General features: G+C 41.0%; 1 protein-coding gene across 15 annotated transcripts in view; it reads right to left on the bottom strand.

The window, feature by feature from the left end:
- Positions 1-21,493, bottom strand: part of MCTP1 (multiple C2 and transmembrane domain containing 1) — a 264,386-nt gene that overhangs the window by 1,729 nt on the left and 241,164 nt on the right. For 14 of the 15 annotated variants that reach the window (XR_013624092.1, XM_068122490.2, XM_068122489.2 and 11 more), the window contains 2 exons: positions 12,515-12,624; positions 9,122-9,219 (listed from right to left, as the gene is read on the bottom strand). Coding sequence is in view for 14 of the 15 variants with exons in the window: in XM_068122490.2 (XP_067978591.2) it covers positions 9,122-9,219; positions 12,515-12,624 (208 nt within the window). In the remaining variant the exon portion in view is untranslated. Of the gene's footprint in view, positions 1-9,121; positions 9,220-9,263; positions 9,404-12,514; positions 12,625-21,493 lie in introns of those variants that run through there. The other variant, XM_078781835.1, reaches the window with a different exon arrangement.

Raw genomic sequence — 21,493 nt, 5'->3', positions numbered from 1 at the left:
AGTTGTAGTGGTGACCTGTTAAATGTTGGCTATAGCCTAGAAATGTTTTTAACAGGTCATGACACATCTTGGATATGTGCATAAGTATGAGCCTGTAATTAACTACATTAATAGTATATTTCAAAAATATTGGCACCCTTGCACTTTTTTCAAATAACTCACAATTTCCTCGAAGCATAAGTTGAAATTGACAAAAGTATTTGGTCTCCACAATTCTATATTTCACTGTTAATATTACAGAACCTTTGCTTTTGATTCAGAACTTAATATATCCTTTTATACACAAAGAATTAAGTTAAGCACCCCTACACAACGAATTAAGGTAAGCACCCCCTAATATATATTCTTTGTGTATATGTATACATTGGCATATATTCTAAGGTATGTGAGATCAAATAATGATTGGTATGACATTAGCAATTATCCATTGATGAAAGTGAGTGATCAAAGTGAAAAAAAGTGATTGGTTGAGTCAGTGATCCGATCACGTGGGTCCTACACACGTTATTGACGCAAAGATCGCTAGAGGTCTTCTCAGAACAATGACTGTACGTTAGAAAACATAAACGTCATCCACACTGTCCGTGATGGACCTATAGCTCCATACTTAAATTGAGGTGAAAATATGCCTAAAATTCCCAAAAAATTTCACCTTTAATTATTCAGAATAAAATATTGAAAACGGCATGATTGTTATGTTTTTATGTGACCATAATATCACTTCTCCAGAAAATATAGCAATATCATGGGTATATTACACTGTTTTGACGACAACAAACTTGTAATGTGCGAGGTTGTAAAAAAACGGGGGGGGGGGTGCTTAACTTAATTCTTTGTGTATAGATCAGAAAATAAAAAGAAATTGCATTGACAAAATTATTGACACCCTAGACTTAATATTTGGTAGCACAGCCTTTGGACAAAATAACTGCAGTCAAGCTCTTCCTGTAGCCATGAATGAGCTTCCTACATCTCTCTTCTGGCAGGTTTACCCACTCTTCTTGTGCAAATTGCTCCAGTTCTCCCAGATTTGAAGGATGCTTTCTCCCAATTGCTGTTTTCAGATCTACCCACAGGTGTTCAATGGGATTTAGATCTGGACTCATTGCTGGCCACTTCAGAACAGTCCAGCGGTTTGTCTTGAACCATTGCTGGGTGCTTGTTGACGTGTGTTTGGGGTCATTGTCCTGCTGCAAGACCCATTAGCTTCGACAGAGACCCAGCTTTCTGACACTGGGCTGAGCATTGCGTTCCAAAATGCTTTGGTAATCTCGTCGTGATTTCATGATGCCATGTACACATTCAAGGCATCCAGTGCCAGAGGCAGCACAGCAACTCTAAAATATCACTGAATGTCCTCCATGTTTGACTGTAGGGAAGGTGTTCTTTTCTTTGAAGGCTTCATTTTGTTTTCTGTAAACATAGAGATGATGTGCTTTAACACAAAGCTCTAATTTGGTCTCATCTCTCCACATGACATTCTCCCAGAAGGATTTTGGTTTGTTCAGGTGTGTTTTGGCAAACTCCAGTCGGGCTTTCTTAGCAGTGGGGTCCTCCTGGGTCTCCTACCATAGAACCCCCCTTTCATCGAATTGGTGACGGATGGTGCGAGTTGAAACTGTCATACCTTGTGTCTGAAGGTCAGCTTGAATCTGTTTGGCAGTTGATCAAGGTGCTTTCTCCACCATTCGAACAATACTTTACTGCAATCTTCGATCAAGTTTTCTCTTGCGGCCACGTCCAGGGAGGTTGGCTGCAGTGCAATGGGCCTTAAACTCCTTGATAACATTGCGTACGGTTGACACAGGAACATCAAGGTCTCTGGAGATGGACTTGCAGCCTTGAGATTGTCCATGCTTGTCTACAATCTTGTGTCTGACCTCCTCAGACAATTCTCTAGTTTTCTTTCTTTCTCCATGCTCATTGTGGTTCACACAGTGACACAAAACAGCAGAATAACTTTTTCTCCATTCAAACTGGTTGAATGAGTGATTTTTATATTGCAGGCACCTGCATCTCACCATATGTGAGTTCAATTCCAAAGTAAAGGAGAATCACCTGCTTGAAATCTAATTATTTCTCACAACTTCTAAAAGGTGCCAATAATATTGACCAGGCCATTTTAGAATTTCTGTGTGGAATAAGCTAAGGTTTAGTAATTTTTTCTTCTTTTTAATTCACCTGGAATGAAGTTCAGGGGAGCTTAAATGATGGCGCGTTGTCCGTCCATCCGTAAACACTTGAAACTTCTTCTCCGAAACCGCTGATAGGATTGCGACCAAATTTGGCACAAATTATATTTGTTGTGTTGTGACTAAGTTTGTTCACGGCATTTAAAAAATCGGGGTCTAAAGGGGTTTACCGGGCTCAAAGTGGATCCAGGTTTGACCCCCCAAAATAGGAATTTGCTTTTTCCTCTGAAACTACACAAACTATTTTGATGAAATTTGACCACAACCTTCATCACTCGTGATGTACTGAAGTTTGTTAATTCTGATGAAACTTGACCACAACCCTAATCACCCGTGTTGTACCAAAGTTTTTTTCCTAGCATTTAAAAAATCGGGGTCTAAGGTGTTCTATGGGTTGGCTTTCCCCCAAAAATAGGTAGTATTTGCGTTTTTTTCAGAACCTCCACACACAATTTTGATGAAACTTCACCACAACCTTCATCATCCATGATGTACCAATGTTTGTTCAAAGCATTGGAAAAATTGGGGTCTGAGGAGGTACACAGGGTGGGAGGGTGGGAGGGCGGGTGGGGGGGGGGGGTGGGGAAGGGAGTGGGTTTCCCCCCAAAATAGGTATTTCTTTTTGTTTTGTTTGTTTAAAGTCTTATGATTATGTTAATATGATTCTACAAGCTGCCCTGTCTTCTAGAAAGCATTGTTGGTTTAAAATACCTTTAGTCGGTGCAGTATACTGCTTATTCTACGAGGTGAGTGTCATGGGTATTGTCCCTATGGTTTTTCTTTTCGCGGCTGTGTTCCACGAAATCGCGGGTTTTTTTTCCCTATTCACGGCCATGTTCTGCGAATTCGCAGTTTTTCAAGGGCGCAAAAAAAAATTTCACGAGCCGCTCGCTTGCCACATTTATAAAACCAATCTTTTGCCATGCAAAAAGCCAGTGGACGTACGCAAAAAAACCCATCTTATACAAGCCGTGAGCATGGCCTTCTTATACTGTACAGTACAGTACAGTACAGTACCGTGCATTCACTGCTGTGTGATTTGCGTTTTCATCGCTTTCGCGCGGGTGCGAATTTTAGCCGCACTATAAGCAAGCTTAGCGGGATATCCCACCAGATGTGTAAACAAGTAAACTCCGCGAATTATACAATGCAAACGCTTCATTAAATCGATTACAGTTTGCAATGTACGGTAAAGCATCATCAGAGATGTTACACAATGAAAACACTCCGGGGGATTTTCCATCAGCGACTAAAACATGTCATCCTCCGTGAATTATAGAATACAAATGCTTTATAAAACATTATTGTAATTATCAGATACGCTCGATACCGCTAACTAACCTTGCTAACCCCCGCTCTAGCAGGAAAAATAGCCTTAAAATGCATGTTGTGTTGTTGCTCGATACCGCATCATCTGATAACATCCCCCACAAACAATGGGCTCCTGCAGATACCCACAATGCTCGCAATCATACATATAAATACAGATTGTGTCCTCCATCTCCATCATTGTTCTTGTCCCATTGCTTCGACCTGTGGTTTTGACTCGCTCTGCTCATCGTTCAATAATGGCTCTCAAGCGCAAGAGCAGTGCCAGAGATGCGTCGAATACCAAGAGGCAGAAGAAAGTGATGTGCCTGAGCCAGAAAGTGGAGCTGCTCGACCGGCTTTTGAGAGGAGAGAGTGCGGCCTCTGTTGGCAGGCATTACGGCATCAACGAATCCACCTTTCACTACATACAGGAGAAGGCGATTCGTGAGAAAGCTTCAGCGAGCACTGTATCGAATACAGAGGTGGTCATCGGTGTCTGGAATGTCCACATGGAAAGGATGGAGAAGACTCTCAGAATATGGATTGAGGACAACGCGTAGATGAGGGACTTCATGCTGAAAACCATGATGCTGAACCATTCCCTAAACCCTCTCATCGAGGGGGATTTGGACGCCATTCCAAAGGTTTCCGAGGAGAAGGAGGCGGAGGCAGGCAGTAATGAGGAAGAGGTGCTGAAGTCCAACCTCACAGTCCAGTTCCTGGGCGAGTTGCTGCGGGACATGCGGGCGATTGTCAACAGGGTGCAAGATGCTGATCCAGTCGTGGAGAGGTACCTCAAGTTCAAGAAGGCCTTGGATGATGTGCTGCTCCCATACAAAGAGCTGCATCGAAATGTTGGGCAATGTCAAGCAGCTCCCCATCACCCATTTCTTCAGCCCTGCTCCCTCCACCTTAAGATCACCAGCATCGTTCCTCTCCAGCGTTCCTCTCAGTGTTCTCACTAGCATTCTCACCAGCCTCACCCGCTACCTCTCCGGCGCTCCCTTAGTGCATGATTTTGCTGCACCATCATTTTGGTCGCCCTCAAGGTTCGAGGAATTCTTGGGATTTTAATTCATCACCATCATCATCATCATTTGAAAGTTGCGTGTGTTTGTAAAATAAAAATATATTAAATGGTACATGATGGTGTGTTTTTTTTTTACTTTCTCGGTACAGTTTGGTTCAGCACTTTTGATAAACTCTAAGTGCATTCCTTCAATAAATTGGAAATGGGACCTGGTGTTGTTGTTTTTTGTTAGCATTTTTTGTGAAACTGTAATTATGAGCATTTGCAGTCAAAAACATTTTAAACTTAAAAAATTTCCTCTATGAATCAGGAACCGCTGGGAACCTATATAATGTATCCCCCTTTTCCTTTTTGTCCCCCGTTGCACCGCGGAGCGAAAGGGGGACTATGGTTTTCCCCTCCGTCCGTGTGCATGCGTCCGTGCGTGCGTGAGAACGTGCGTGTGTGCGTGCGTAAGCGAAGGACCGAATTCTAATTTGGTGTGTGGGTGCAACCCATGTCAAAATTCAAGATGGCCGCCGCCATGTATGTCTGAACCTTGTGAGCGGAATATCTTGAAAAATAAGCGAAGTACCAACTTCTAATCTGGTGTGTGGGTGTATCTAGGCATAAGGAAGAACGCTATTGAAAATTGGGTCGCCACGTCAAAATCCAAGATGGCCGCCGCCATGTATGTCTGAACCTTGTGAGTGGAATATCTTGAAAAATAAGCGAAGTACCAACTTCGAAGCTGGTGTGTGGGTGTATCTCGGCATAAGGAAGAACGCTATTGAAAATTGGGTCGCCATGTCAAAATCCAAGATGGCTGCCTTGCGTCTTCCACTTTGTCAACTCACATCACTTCACCGACGGGGGACCTAGGCGTAACGCTTGTCCCCATTGAAACAATGTCGCAGCATATATTCACAGGATTCTCATCGACCTTCGCGGATTTTCATCGACCTTCGCGGATTTTCATCGACCTTCGCGAATTATCGCCGCCATTCACGGGTTTTTTCTCGCCATTTCCAGGAATTTCATCGACCTTCACGGATTATATTCGACATTCTCGGGATTTGTGTCACCATAAGTGGATTTTGCCTCGCCGTTCGCGATTTGGTACTCTATTCGCGGATTTTCGCAATTCGGGAGCTTATGCCCTTCTTCCATTGAAACAATGCCCCGCTATTTGCGGGTTTCGCTATTCACAGAATTTCCAGCAACATATCCCCCGTGAATAGTGGAGTCCAACTCGACTATATTTTTACTGTATATATATATATATATACAGTCACGTGAAAAAGTAAGTACACCCCATGTAAAGTTTTGACTTTTTCAACATATTTCAACATACAGCTATTTAATCTTCATTTCAACAATATTGATAGATAAAGGTGATATAATATAACAAATATCATTAAACATTTACATTTTGTAGTCCATTGTATCTATCTATAATTCCAGTAATCTCTGTGTGTGTGTCTGTGTGTGTGTCTGTGTGTGTGTCTGTGTTTGTTTGTCTGTGACCGCTGTTTCTCGACAACCACGGGTCCGATATACTTGAAACTTGCCAGGTATATTGCTGGGGACCTGAGGATGTGCCTTTTCAAGGTTTCATATTAATCGGAGAAGTAGTTACCGAGCTATGGCGATTTAGCCGTTCGCCGTTCGCTTTGGCTTTGCGAATGGACCAAACCATTTCATGTAAATAGAGGGGGGGGGGGGTTCTACCGTACTCGCAAGCCGTTCGCTTTGGCTTTGCGAATGGACCAAACCATTTCATGTAAATAGAGGGGGGGGTTCTGTGGTCGTTACTGCCACGTGGTTTCAAAGTTTTTTTTTGTTGTTGTTGTTTGCACGCATGTTTTTTTGCACCCACGTACGGGCACGCCCTAGTAATTTAAATAAACATAAATGCAAATTTCGCATGTGGAAAAAGTAAGTACACCCTTGGCTCTAATAGGTGGTATTGCCCCCTTTGGCAGAAACAACCTCAAGTAGGCGTTTCTTATAACTGTCTAGCAGTCTCTGACATCGACTGGGAGAAATTTTTGCCCACTCCATGCAGAATTTTTTCAGCTGTGCGATGTTTGAGGGGTTTCTTGCATGCACAGCTCGTTTCAAATCCCCCCACAACATCTCGATGGGATTTAGATCCGGGCTTTGACTTGGCCATTCCAGAACCTCCATTTATTTCTTTTCAGCCATTCCTTGGTGGATTTACTGGTATGTTTAGGGTCATTGTCATGTTGCAAGGTCCACCTTCGGTTGAGCTTCAACTTTCCGACAGATGGCCTCACATTATCCTCAAGCACCCTCTGGTACAATGAAGAATTCATAGTGGATTATATGATGGTGAGCTGCCCAGGCCCTGATGCAGCAAAGCTGCCCCAAACCATAATATTTCCACCACCAAGCTTTACAGTTGGTATCAGGTTCTTGTGGTCAAATGCTGTCTTTGGTTTTTGCCAAACATGTCTTCTGGTACTGTGGCCAAATAGCTCTACCTTTGACTCATCCGTCCAGAGCACATTGTTCCAGAAGTGCTGGTCTTTGCCGAGGTGTTCATTAGCAAACTTTCGTCTTGCCCTGATGTTCTTTCTGGACAGCAAAGGTTTCCTCCTGGCACACCTCCCATGCAGATCAAATTTGTGCAGCCTCTTTATAATGGTAGACTCGTGCACTTTGACATCAACAGTGGCAAGAGCTACCTGTAGGTCCCATGATGACATTCTGGGGTTCTTAGAGACTTCTTTCAGCATCTTGCGGTCTGCTCTCCGGCTGAACTTACTGGGGCGGCTTGGCCTGAACAACCTGGCAGTTGTTTAGAATCTTCTCCACTTGTAGATGATCTTCCGGACAGTCGAATGATTGATTTCAAATTGTTTGGAGATCTTTTTAAATCCCTTCCCAGACCCACAGGCATCTATAACCTTCTTCCTGAAGGCCTCAGAGAGCTCTTTTGATTTAGGCATGGTAACGCCGCACACTTCAACAACAAAGAGCAAACCAAACTAAATGTCTGAGGTTTAAATAAGACAGGTTCCTCCAAGATCCTCTCTAACGATGTTCTAATCATTTGCACCTGAGCTGGTGCACCTGATTCTAATTTTAGGTATTTGAAGTAGTGATAAATGTAGGGGTGTACTTACTTTTTCCACATGCGAAATTTGCATTTATGTTTATTTAAATAAAATTATACAATGGACTACAAAATGTAAATGTTTCATGATATTTGTTATATTATATTACCTTTATCTATCAATATTGTTGAAATATGTTGAAAAGGTCAAAACTTTACATGGGGTGTACTTACTTTTTCACGTGACTGTAAATATATATAATAGTCAATCCATTAGCAAGGCTTGACGTTCCTTAGGGCAGGAATTTGGAATTAATGGTGCCGGCGATAGCTCACCAACTATTCGCGAAGGACCCCATGGGATCTTTAATGTCCACCAACGAATACTGGCAGACGGGATGTCCGTTTAACGCCCATCTGAGGGACGGCACACGTATCGATGAATCACCCTGCCTGTGAAACACCGGGGCTTACAGTGTATATCTGGCCAACCCAGACTAGACAGCTTAAAGGCGATTGTGCATATCTCCAGGACAGGGTTTCCCAAATCCAGAGTCATGACCTGAACTTGAACAAAAAACCTTTAAAATGCCAGCTTTTGAGGGGGGTTTTCACGTTGAAAGCATTTTTCTCTGACAATTTTTTTTATTGTAGGTGCTGGTACCAAGTATGTACCGGTACCATTCGGGTCGCGAGGAAAATCTGATTACAAATTTTGGGTCATGGGCAAAAAAGTTTGGGAACCACTGCTTTCGGCCATCCTGCCAACCAAACTGTCTTCTTATTGTCTAGACATAATACATGCACATCACTTCCCTCATCCACCCAATCAGAAACTGCCTTACAGAACTGCAATACATTTTCCAGGCATTACTTGCTTTTATTAAATCTACGCTGACTGCCATGACTTAGTCTAAATTTATATGGTTCTTCATCTGATGCCTATTGGGGCAGACAGGGATATTTGAGATGCAAGAAAATACAATTGAGAAAAAGGCTGATGAGAAAAGAAGGGGAAGGATAGGATGGGGGATAAAAGGTGAAGATTGGAAATCAATGGCATAAATGTGTTTGAAGGTTGTGAGGGAGGGATGGGGTTGTCTACAAACAACATTTTGTGTCAATATGCAGATGAGAATCAACCTATCTCATTTACACAGCAGCCTGGTGTTGGCTTAGCGATTAGGGTGCCGGCTGGGGATCCTGGGTTTGAATGCCGGTCGATCGCTGAATTAACACCAGGGGGGTTGACTCAGCCTGTCATCCTTCCGAGGTCGGCAAATTGAGTACCAGTTCACTGGTAATTCCCTGTGTGTCGCAAGAGGCGACTAACAGGGTTGGTGGCAGAAAGGGCATCCGGCCATAAAACATTGCTTCAGAAAGGGGACCACGGTGCCCGAAAAAGGCCAACCCCTGCTCTGCGGGGGAAAATATCCTCCAAAGGTGGTTCTATCTCATTTGCACTCTGGTCCATTCCATCAGTATTAGCACGAAACGTTAAAACAAGAACCAAGAAGATGAACTTACCCTTTGGACATCAGATGGGACTCTGGACAGGAAATCCAACACCTCATTGTTATTGATCTGGTCAGGGTTACGGAGCTTTTTAGTGAATTTGTTGATCCCTGTTGGAGGCAAAAAACACAAGGGTCAAACTTGTGATTTTTACTCAGTTGCTTCGTGCTTCCAGGTTCCGTGAGCTCAGCATGAAGCTTCTGAGTCCTCTCTTTTATCAACACCCACAATACGTTTGTCCATATAGACATTTGTCCACATAGACACGGAGCTTTTTAGTGAATTTGTTGATCCCTGTTGGAGGCAAAAAACACAAGGGTCAAACTTGTGATTTTTACTCAGTTGCTTCGTGCTTCCAGGTTCCGTGAGCTCAGCATGAAGCTTCTGAGTCCTCTCTTTTATCAACACCCACAATACGTTTGTCCATATAGACATAGGAAAAGAAACACCCCAAGGAAAACAACAAAACTGGCAATCAGGGTTTCACACAGCAAGTGAATGTTGGGAAATTCTACCATTCATTGTCTTCTTTTTTTTTTCATCAGAAATTTTTGTTTTGTTGCTAAAAGCACACAATACTGTAACTGCCAAAGGACATTGACAAACAATCATTATCACTTTTATCCATGCCAAGTTGCATCCTCTCAAATGAAATCAATTATTCTGGTCCAAGGTTCCGTGTCCTCAGTCCCCACGATGAATATGGCACGGGCAATCTTTTGACACCTTTCCATCCTTGGTGGGGAACCGGTGGAAATGAATCTGCACGCTTGCCGCAGCACACGTCTTCGCTTCTCACCCTGAAGCAATCGCCGAGCCAGCGCACGGTACTACGAAGCAGTATCCCATTGCTGACACCACTCCCATTTGTTTGTGTTGTTTTCACACCCAGACATCACGAGGGGCCTCTTGTCATGTCACTTCATCTCCCGACTGCAACGCAATTTCGTTTGGAATTGTGATGAGACGGGCCTCAGCAGTCACTTCAAAATGCTTCCTGCCAGCAACGCGGTCTTGCACAAGGGGGAATGCCTGTGACCCGCCACATGAATCAATCTGTGGCGATCGCGCACTGAGAATTAATCGAGCATATGCTGGGTAAACACGGCTGGCGGCTGAGCTTTGAAAGGCGGTCGTCGTCATATGGCATGCTTGGTCACTGCTGAAAGCTCGTATTTTGTTTCCCGTTATCGTATTGAAGGGCTGGCAGGACAGCTGAGAGCTATGTGCACTCACCTTCCAGCTGTCTGCCCTGGGTTTGAATCTCGACCCAGCTATAAAATGTCTTCGTGGTGATTCGCATGCAAGGCGTTACGCCACTATGTGGGTGCCACACACTATTATTTGGAGATGTATTAGTCTTCAACAATAAGTTTGAATCTTCACTTCTGGTGGACTTGCTGGGACTGCGAGTCATTGTAGATGGAGGAGCTTCAACCCTTTATGATGCACGCTCATGATTGCCGAGGCCTCTTTGGTTTAAGCACGTTGACTTTCTGTTCAAATTCCCTGTGAAGAAGAATTGTGTTTCTGCATGGTATTCGTTTTGTCCCAAATATATCTCTGAAGCACCGATGTACCAAAGTCATACATGCATCCTCTCAGCAAATAGCAATACTGTCCTTCCTTTTCTTCTACTGTTAGAAAACCTTTCGTAAACATTTGCAAATATTGACCGAATAGACCCCCAGTGGACTCTGATATTTTTAATGCTGTGAACAAACTTAAGTTGCAACATACAAAATATCAGTTTAGCCAAGTTTGGTCACAATCTGATCAGCAGTTTCGGAGAAGAAATTGCAAGTTTTTATGTAAAGAATATGGAACGACCCAGACTCTTCCTAGAGCTGGCCGTCCGACCAAACGGAGTAACCGGGCATGACGGACTTTAGTCAGGGAGGTCTCCAAGAACCCAATGACCACTTTGATAGAACTACAGATTTCTTTGGCTGAGATGGGTGAACCTGCTGGAAGGACAATTGTCTCTGCAGCACTTCACAAATCTAGGCTTTATGGGAGAGTGGCCAGATGGAAGCTCATCCTGAGAAAAAGGCACATGGCAGCATGACTTGAGTTTGCTAAAAGGCATGTGAAAGACTGAAAGAATGAGGCAAAATATTATGTGGTCTGATTAGATGAAAATTTAACTCTGGCCTGAATGCAATACGCGATGTCTGGCAGAAACTGAGCACAGCTCATTACCCATCTAACACCATCTCCACTGTGAAGCATCATGCTATGGGGATGCTTTTCAGTGGCAGGGACTGGGAAACTTGTAAAGATCAAGGGAGCAATGAATGAAGTCAAATGCAGACATATCCTTGATGAGAACCTGCTTCAGAGTGCAAAAGACCTTCAGAAGATTTACGTTTCAACAGGGCAATGACCCCAAGCATAAAGCCAAAGCAACACTGGAATAGCTTCAGAACAAGAATGTGAAAGTCCTTGAGTGGCCCAGCCTAAGCCCAGACTTTAATCCCATTGATAAATCTGTGGAAAGACTTGAATATTGCTGTTTTCCAACACCCCCCATCCAATTTGACAGCTTGAGCAAATCTGCAAGGAAGATTGGGAGAAAATTTTCCCTGCACACCTCTGGAAGTCTTAACCTTAACATGTCTTTCCAAACACTTATGACCTTCCACTTTTCAAAAAGCTGATTTTGCACGTCTCGAAAAACTCGGACTATTCTCTCTTTCTTTGCCTTTCTATTCATGCAGTTATTTTATTTAAGGCCTGGCCTTGTTGAGGACGATACAGTCTGTGACTGGAGCCTTCAACATTTAAAAAAAATCCAGATGTGCACAGCTGATGCAGATTTATCCAAAAAGACTCGAAGCTGTAATCGCTGCCAAAGGCGCTTCTACGAGGTATTGGTTAAGGGGGTTTGAATACTTATGTAAATTAGATATTTCTGTGTTTCATTTTTAATTATTTTGCAAAGATGTACACAAAATTCCACTTTGACATTATGGGGTATTTTGTGTCGATCAGTTACAAAAAAAATCTCAATTTAATCCATTTTAAATTGAGGCTGTAACAACAAAATGTGAAAAAAATCTAAGGGGTGTGAATGCTTTCTGAAGGCACTGTATATTAGGAGTAATGTGGATTTGATATCAACAGCTTCTGCTAAATTTCAGGTGATTCAATTAAGCAAAATATGCTTTACTCGGTGCCCGTAACCGGTGACATCTGGCAAGTAGAGGTATTTGCCGGCAAATCCAAAATGACAGAAACTCAATGGCGAGGTGAACTGGTTTGGTGTTTTGAAAAAGCACGAGGAACAATAATATGAAACTTATGGGATTTGCATGGACAAATCAACTCGATGTATGACGACCAGTTTTACAAAAACCTCAAGCCCGTTGTCTGTCCCCCACCTGTTCAATGACAAGATCTTACCCCATATAAGTACGATGTAGCGAAAGGGGATCATGTAGAGGATGAGGGTGACCGTCGCCAATAAAACTACTGCAAGCCAAGACAAGAAGGGTGTCGTCCAGTTGAAAGTGCTGAAAGAAGAAATTGGTATTCTGTTATGCACATGAAAGCAAAGCACTAAAGTTTTATCAATTTTTTTTACAAGTTTCAGTTTTTTCATTGACCATGTTTGAAGCTTAAACATGGGCTGACAGGATGGCCTTGAGGTATGCATACTCACCTCTAAGCTGCTTAGCCTGGGTTTGAACCAGCTATAAACTGCCATCCCGGTGTTTGGTGGACATTACAGATCCCGTGATATCCTTTGTGAAGAGCAGGAGAGCTATCACCGGCACAATGGCCAAATTACAAATTCCTGCCCTAACCAGCAGAGGGCATTGCATCAGCGGCACAGCCATGCCCACAGTCAATGATGCTAATCCGCAGCCTTGTGCTGCATACGGACGAAGAAGAAGAAGAAGCGTAAACACCTCTCGTGTTGTGTAAGACCTCGAGTTGCACTAATTTGATTTAACATACTGTATGTTTCCTCACCAGCTCATGCTCAGCAATGGATACATCTTTTACAGATATTTAACAGATCTTGCTGCTATGGCATTCATGACCAAAAATAGTTCTCTGTGAAACTATTAGGATTTCTGCTAATACGTTTCAACCAAATCTTACATGTTATCAGTGTCACAAAAACCCAGATTCTTTTATCGATTCACATCCAACTAGTAGTCGGATGTGTTCCAAACTTGAATTTATTGAAGAGACAAATACAAAGCAACCAACCAAAAATGCCACAACACTGCACATCTGCTCCCACTCCGCTATGCTCAATTCACTTATAGACATAGTTCACGAACATTGCCAAAAGCCCCTACCTTGAGAACTTATTCAGAAATACGAGACAGTTCTATATCGAGACAGTGTCAGAAACTGCTCGTTTCCATAAAATGAATCTATATCTTGAAGCAGCTCAGGATTCCCAGAAAACTCGCTCTTTCACGGGCTGTGAAATCATAGTTGATCGAGCGTCCACTCTGAGTCTGGGAGGTTGGTGGTTCAAACCCCAGCCGAGCCATACCAAAGACTTTAAAAATGCTACGTGCTGTCCTTCCTTGCTTGATGTTCAGCATTCAAAAAGGTTAAGAGCACGGACAATCTCCATAGGTTGACATATCCATGGGGAGGTAGAAATTCCCCCTTAGGAAATGTCCCGCTGAGTGCGGGAGGAGAAGCGGCGCCATTTTTATGACTTCTTTGGTACACGGAGCATCCATCCCAGGGAGTGATGACACTTCTCCCTAGCTCAGTGGCTGTGTTTGTCTCGTCTAACAGTTTTGTGTGTGTCATGTGTGTGAATGGATGTTCGCCTGTAAATGTATGTGTGTGGCAACTCCACTTCAAATCACTTCAATGTGTGGCACACTTCAATGTGTGGCAGCTCCACAAATCCATTTAGAGTCGGCAGGCAAACTTGATGGGCACCAACTGAGTACATTATTTGCAAGACTGTGACTGCCGTCCTCCCTGCGATCTCTGATGTTTATAGCTGTAGGCCTTGAAGGCCAGCTATCTATCGCTCTGGCTTAGCACCGAGATTGGATGAGGACTGTTGTGCAGAAGATGAATTAAACTTTAGGACAAAACACTGTTGGAAAACATGCTTACAACGGCAAAAATAAACATATACAGTATATATATATATATATATATATATATATATATAATATATATAATATATGTGTAAAAACAAGTACAAATACATTCAAAGTGCACTGCCCCCATGCTAAATAAATCACATATCCTTTGCCGCCCGGCAATACTTCTGTGCAGCACATAGAGACGGCATTGGGAAGGAGAGGTGTACAATAATTAATTGATTAATTGCTTAATTAAAATAAATAAATAGTAATCGTAAAATAATTAATTTGTTAATAAATTGGCTAATAGCATACCTAAACCACCACCGTTTCATCTGAATCTGAAACCTTTTGAAAATTAAACTAATAATTAATCAAATAATTAATCGAATAATTAAATAATGCATCGATTAATTGATTAATCTATAAATCAAAAAATACCTTTTACAGCCAAATCACTTGGTCACTGTCATGTTCAAATATCAGCTTCCTTGCTCAAAAGGTGCCTGAGATAATGCCCAGATGAGAAAGGAAATAAATAAGTACTTAATAAATCGATAATAATTAATCAATTAATTGATTAATCAAAAAACTAAAAAACACCGTTTTTGCCAAAGCACGTGCTCACTATTGAGCTGAAATTTCAGCTTCATAGCTCAAAGGATGGCTGAGATATCGCCTGGACAAACGGACAAATGAAAAATCGGTCAGAGACCGAGGACTTGCCGGAATGTACTTTTTTATCGGCCATTTTGGATCAAGTTTTTCGGTTTTTCCAAGATGGCGGCCGAACCACGTGATCGATGGTGGCATCATTATTTATTTTATAAACTAATTTATTCCTAGATTATGCTCAATAAATTTCATCTTGATCAGATGAAGTTTTGTACTTGTCGAATTATGACGTCATAATGGAGGCACCTATGACATCATCAACGTATTTTATTCCCCATGGAGAGTTCTTTACAATGAGCCATGTCTCAATTTTTTCTATTCAGCACTTTCGGAGATATAGAGGTGCAAAGTTTTTCGGTTTTCCAAGATTGCGGTTGAACCACATGACCGATGATGTTATCATTATTATTTTTTTCTCCACCACTTTATGCCAAGATGGCGCTCAAGAAATTGCATCTTGATTGGATGAAGTTTTGTACTTGTCGAATTATGACGTCATAATGGAGGCCTTGGGCCTAGAGAGTTAAAAATTGGGCGCAGTCTATTCCAGGGCAAGGCAAATATGTGTGTAAAGTATGGTGATGCTATGTGCAACGATGTAGATGTAGTACTGCGCACAAACAGACAGACAAACCAACCAACCAACATACTTGCCGGAATCTTTTCCGGCAAGTAACAAGAAAGAAAGAAACCGGAGTGAAAACTGAGTACTCGCTTTTGGCGTGCATCATTCCCATGCCCCTCTGGTGCCAGGCGATGATGTCATGCAGTGCCTGGAGATGGAATAGGAAAGGAGCGGTGTACAATATGATGCATGTAATTGTCTTTGGCTTTCATCATTATCATCACTTGCGTGCCTCACCACACGTCGTTTCAGAGGGGTAGGCATCTTTGACCATTTCGGTGTATTTTGGGTCTTCAGGGTCTTTTTGGTCTTGAGGGTCTTTTGGGTCTTCGGGGTGTTTTGGGTTTGCTGGGTGTTTTGGGTCTTCGGGGTGTTTTGGGTCTTCGGGGTGTTTTGGGTCTTCGGGGTGTTTTGGGTCTTCGGGGTGTTTAGGGTCCCCGGGGTGTTTTGGGTCTTCGGGGTGTTTTTGGGTCTCCGGGGTGTTTTGGGTCTTCGGGGTGTTTTGGGTCTTCGGGGTGTTTTGGGTCTTCGGGGTGTTTTGGGTCGTTGGGGTGTTTTGGGTCTTCGGGGTGTTTTGGGTCTTCGGGTGTTTTTGGATCTTTGGGGTGTTTTGGGTATTCAGGGACTTTTTGAGCCTCAGAGCCTTGAAGGGTATTTTGAGTCTTTGGGGTCTTGGTGGTCTGAAGGGTCTGGGGGGAATTAAAGGTTCGGCAAAGGTCTGAGGGGTCTCAGCAGTCTTAACGCAATTAAGAGGGTTAATTAAGAGGGTGTTAATTTTTTGAAGAAGAAGAAGACGTTTTCGTCGCATATAAACATAGCGACAAACATAGCGACATAACGTCATAACCATATACGTTTGCTCTATTATAATAAAGATGTTCATGCCCGATGCAAAGTAGTTACGAAGCTACAATCCTGGTCAGGTCACCACTCCGACTCAGGAAGTCAGGGCAGCAATTTGGAATTTGGCCATGGTGCCAGCGATAACTCACCTACTATTCAGGCAGGACACTGTGGGATCTTTAACATCCACCAACGAATGCATACACATTGGTATGGCACAGACATTGATGTATCATCCAGCCTGCGAATACTTCAGGACGACGGTCTATGGTCGGACGAAGATTGGAATCCCGGTGAGACAGCTCAAAGGTGAGTGTGCGTACCTCTACATGGGTTATCCTGCCTGACGGAATTCCACTTTTTCTTGCTCCAACCATGTGAAGTCCACCAAACAGCCTGGTCAACATTCTTCAATGAAATATGTGAAGCAGAACGATTTTATGGTCGAGTTTTTTTCATCAGCTAGTTTTGTTCATCAGCTAGTTTTGTTCATCAGCTAGTTTTGTTCATCAGCTAGTTTTGTTCATCAGCTAGTTTTGTTCATCAGCTGGTTTTGTTCATCAGCTAGTTTTGTTCATCAGCTAGTTTTGTTCATCAGCTAGTTTTGTTCATCAGCTAGTTTTGTTCATCAGCTAGTTTTGTTCATCAACTAGTTTTGTTCATCAGCTAGTTTTGTTCATCAGCTAGTTTTGTTCATCAGCTAGTTTTGTTCATCAGCTAGTTTTGTTCATCAGCTAGTTTTGTTCATCAGCTAGTTTTGTTCATCAGCTAGTTTTGTTCATCAGCTAGTTTTGTTCATCAGCTAGTTTTGTTCATCAGCTAGTTTTGTTCATCAGCTAGTTTTGTTCATCAGCTAGTTTTGTTCATCAGCTAGTTTTGTTCATCAGCTAGTTTTTTTCATCAGCTAGTTTTGTTCATCAGATAGTTTTGTTCATCAGCTAGTTTTGTTCATCAGCTAGTTTTGTTCATCAGCTAGTTTTGTTCATCAGCTAGTTTTGTTCATCAGCTAGTTTTGTTCCTCAGGTAGTTTTGTTCATCAGCTAGTTTTGTTCATCAGCTAGTTTTTTTCATCAGCTAGTTTTGTTCATCAGCTAGTTTTGTTCATCAGCTAGTTTTTTTCATCAGCTAGTTTTGTTCATCAGCTAGTTTTTTTCATCAGCTAGTTTTGTTCATCAGCTAGTTTTGTTCATCAGCTAGTTTTGTTCATCAGCTAGTTTTGTTCCTCAGCTAGTTTTGTTCATCAGCTAGTTTTGTTCATCAGCTAGTTTTGTTCATCAGATAGTTTTGTTCATCAGCTAGTTTTGTTCCTCAGCTAGTTTTGTTCATCAGCTAGGTTTGTTCCTCAGCTAGTTTTGTTCATCAGCTAGTTTTTTTTCATCAGCTACTTTTGTTCATCAGATAGTTTTGTTCATCAACTAGTTTTTTTCATCAGCTAGTTTTTTTCATCAGCTAGTTTTTTTCATCAGCTACTTTTGTTCATCAGCTAGTTTTGTTTCATCAGCTAGTTTTGTTCATCAGCTTGTTTTTTTTCATCTGCTAGTTTTGTTCATCAGCTAGTTTTGTTCATCAGCGAGTTTTTTTCATCAGCTAGTTTTGTTCCTCAGCTAGTTTTGTTCATCAGCTAGTTTTGTTCATCAGCTAGTTTTGTTCCTCAGCTAGTTTTGTTCATCAGCTAGTTTTGTTCATCAGCTAGTTTTGTTCCTCAGCTAGTTTTGTTCATCAGCTAGTTTTGTTCATCAGCTAGTTTTGTTCATCAGATAGTTTTGTTCATCAGCTAGTTTTGTTCCTCAGCTAGTTTTGTTCATCAGCTAGTTTTGTTCCTCAGCTAGTTTTGTTCATCAGCTAGTTTTTTTTCATCAGCTACTTTTGTTCATCAGATAGTTTTGTTCATCAACTAGTTTTGTTCATCAGCTAGTTTTGTTCATCAGCTAGTTTTTTTCATCAGCTAGTTTTGTTCATCAGCTAGTTTTGTTCATCAGCTAGTTTTTTTCATCAGCTAGTTTTGTTCATCAGCTAGTTTTGTTCATCAGCTAGTTTTTTTCATCAGCTAATTTTGTTCATCAGCTAGTTTTGTTCATCAGCTAGTTTTGTTCATCAGCTAGTTTTGTTCCTCAGCTAGTTTTGTTCCTCAGCTAGTTTTGTTCATCAGCTAGTTTTGTTCATCAGCTAGTTTTGTTCATCAGATAGTTTTGTTCATCAGCTAGTTTTGTTCCTCAGCTAGTTTTGTTCATCAGCTAGTTTTGTTCCTCAGCTAGTTTTGTTTCATCAGCTAGTTTTGTTCATCAGCTAGTTTTGTTCATCAGCTAGTTTTGTTCATCAGCTAGTTTTTTTCATCAGCTAGTTTTGTTCATCAGCTAGTTTTGTTCATCAGCTAGTTTTGTTCCTCAGCTAGTTTTGTTTCATCAGCTAGTTTTGTTCATCAGCTAGTTTTGTTCATCAGCTAGTTTTGTTCATCAGCTAGTTTTTTTCATCAGCTACTTTTGTTCATCAGCTAGTTTTGTTCATCAGCTAGTTTTGTTCCTCAGCTAGTTTTGTTCATCAGCTAGTTTTTTTTCATCAGATAGTTTTGTTCATCAGCTAGTTTTGTTCATCAGCTAGTTTTGTTCATCAGCTAGTTTTTTTCATCAGCTACTTTTGTTCATCAGCTAGTTTTGTTCATCAGCTAGTTTTGTTCATCAGCTAGTTTTTTTCATCAGCTACTTTTGTTCATCAGCTAGTTTTGTTCATCAGCTAGTTTTGTTCCTCAGCTAGTTTTGTTCATCAGCTAGTTTTTTTCATCAGCTACTTTTGTTCATCAGCTAGTTTTGTTCATCAGCTAGTTTTGTTCCTCAGCTAGTTTTGTTCCTCAGCTACTTTTGTTCATCAGATAGTTTTGTTCATCAACTAGTTTTTTTTATCAGCTAGTTTTTTTCATCAGCTACTTTTGTTCATCAGCTAGTTTTGTTTCATCAGCTAGTTTTGTTCATCAGCTTGTTTTTTTTCATCAGCTAGTTTTGTTCATCAGATATTTTTCATCAGCTAGTTTTTTTCATCAGCTAGTTTTGTTTCATCAGCTAGTTTTGTTTCATCAGCTAGTTTTGTTCATCAGCTAGTTTTTTTCATCAGCTAGTTTTGTTTCATCAGCTAGTTTTGTTCATCAGCTAGTTTTGTTTCATCAGCTAGTTTTGTTCATCAGCTAGTTTTGTTCATCAGCTAGTTTTGTTCATCAGCTAGTTTTGTTCATCAGATAGTTTTGTTCATCAGCTAGTTTTGCTCATCAGTTAGTTTTGTTCATCAGCTAGTTTTGTTTCATCAGCTAGTTTTGTTCATCAGCTAGTTTTGTTCATCAGCTAGTTTTGTTTCATCAGCTAGTTTTGTTCATCAGCTAGTTTTTTTCATCAGCTAGTTTTGTTTCATCAGCTAGTTTTGTTCATCAGCTAGTTTTGTTTCATCAGCTAGTTTTGTTCATCAGCTAGTTTTGTTTCATCAGCTAGTTTTGTTCATCAGCTAGTTTTGTTCATCAGCTAGTTTTGTTCATCAGCTAGTTTTGTTTCATCAGCTAGTTTTGTTCATCAGCTAGTTTTGTTTCATCAGCTAGTTTTGTTCATCAGCTAGTTTTGTTCATCAGCTAGTTTTGCTCATCAGCTAGTTTTGTTTCATCAGCTAGTTTTGTTAATCAGCTAGTTTTGTTCATCAGCTAGTTTTGTTCATCAGCGAGTTTTTTTTCATCAGCTAGTTTTTTTTCATCAGCTACTTTTGTTCATCAGATAGATTTTTTCATCAACTCGTTTTTTTCATCAGCTAGTTTTGTTCCTCAGCTAGTTTTGTTCATCAGCTAGTTTTGTTCATCAGCTAGTTTTGTTCATCAGCTAGTTTTGTTCATCAGCTAGTTTTGTTCATCAGCTAGTTTTGTTTCATCAGCTAGTTTTGTTCATCAGCTAGTTTTGTTCCTCAGCTAGTTTTGTTCATCAGCTAGTTTTGTTCCTCAGCTAGTTTTGTTCATCAGCTAGTTTTGTTCATCAGCTAGTTTTGTTCCTCAGCTAGTTTTGTTCCTCAGCTAGTTTTGTTCATCAGCTAGTTTTTTTCATCAGCTAATTTTGTTCATCAGCTAGTTTTGTTCATCAGCTAGTTTTGTTCATCAGCTAGTTTTGTTCCTCAGCTAGTTTTGTTCCTCAGCTAGTTTTGTTTCATCAGCTAGTTTTGTTCATCAGCTAGTTTTGTTCCTCAGCTAGTTTTGTTCATCAGCTAGTTTTGTTCCTCAGCTAGTTTTTTTCATCAGCTAGTTTTGTTCCTCAGCTAGTTTTGTTCATCAGCTAGTTTTGTTCCTCAGCTAGTTTTGTTCATCAGCTAGTTTTGTTCATCAGCTAGTTTTGTTCATCAGCTAGTTTTGTTTCATCAGCTAGTTTTGTTCATCAGCTAGTTTTGTTCATCAGCTAGTTTTGTTCATCAGCTAGTTTTGTTCATCAGCTAGTTTTGTTCATCAGCTAGTTTTGTTTCATCAGCTAGTTTTGTTTCATCAGCTAGTTTTGTTCATCAGCTAGTTTTGTTCATCAGCTAGTTTTTTTCATCAGCTAGTTTTGTTCATCAGCTAGTTTTTTTCATCAGCTAGTTTTGTTTCATCAGCTAGTTTTGTTCATCAGCTAGTTTTGTTTCATCAGCTAGTTTTGTTCATCAGCTAGTTTTGTTCATCAGCTAGTTTTGTTCATCAGCTAGTTTTGTTCATCAGCTAGTTTTGTTCATCAGCTAGTTTTGTTCATCAGCTAGTTTTGTTTCATCAGCTAGTTTTGTTCATCAGCTAGTTTTGTTCATCAGCTAGTTTTGTTTCATCAGCTAGTTTTGTTCATCAGCTAGTTTTTTTCATCAGCTAGTTTTGTTTCATCAGCTAGTTTTGTTCATCAGCTAGTTTTGTTTCATCAGCTAGTTTTGTTCATCAGCTAGTTTTGTTTCATCAGCTAGTTTTGTTCATCAGCTAGTTTTGTTCATCAGCTAGTTTTGTTCATCAGCTAGTTTTGTTTCATCAGCTAGTTTTGTTCATCAGCTAGTTTTGTTTCATCAGCTAGTTTTGTTCATCAGCTAGTTTTGTTCATCAGCTAGTTTTGTTCATCAGCTAGTTTTTTTCATCAGCTAGTTTTGCTCATCAGCTAGTTTTGTTTCATCAGCTAGTTTTGTTAATCAGCTAGTTTTGTT

This window comes from Myxine glutinosa, chromosome 7 (assembly GCF_964187855.1).
Source record: "Myxine glutinosa chromosome 7, kmMyxGlut1.1, whole genome shotgun sequence".
Classification (NCBI taxonomy): domain Eukaryota; kingdom Metazoa; phylum Chordata; class Myxini; order Myxiniformes; family Myxinidae; genus Myxine; species Myxine glutinosa.
This window is presented reverse-complemented; position numbering and strand designations above follow the sequence as displayed.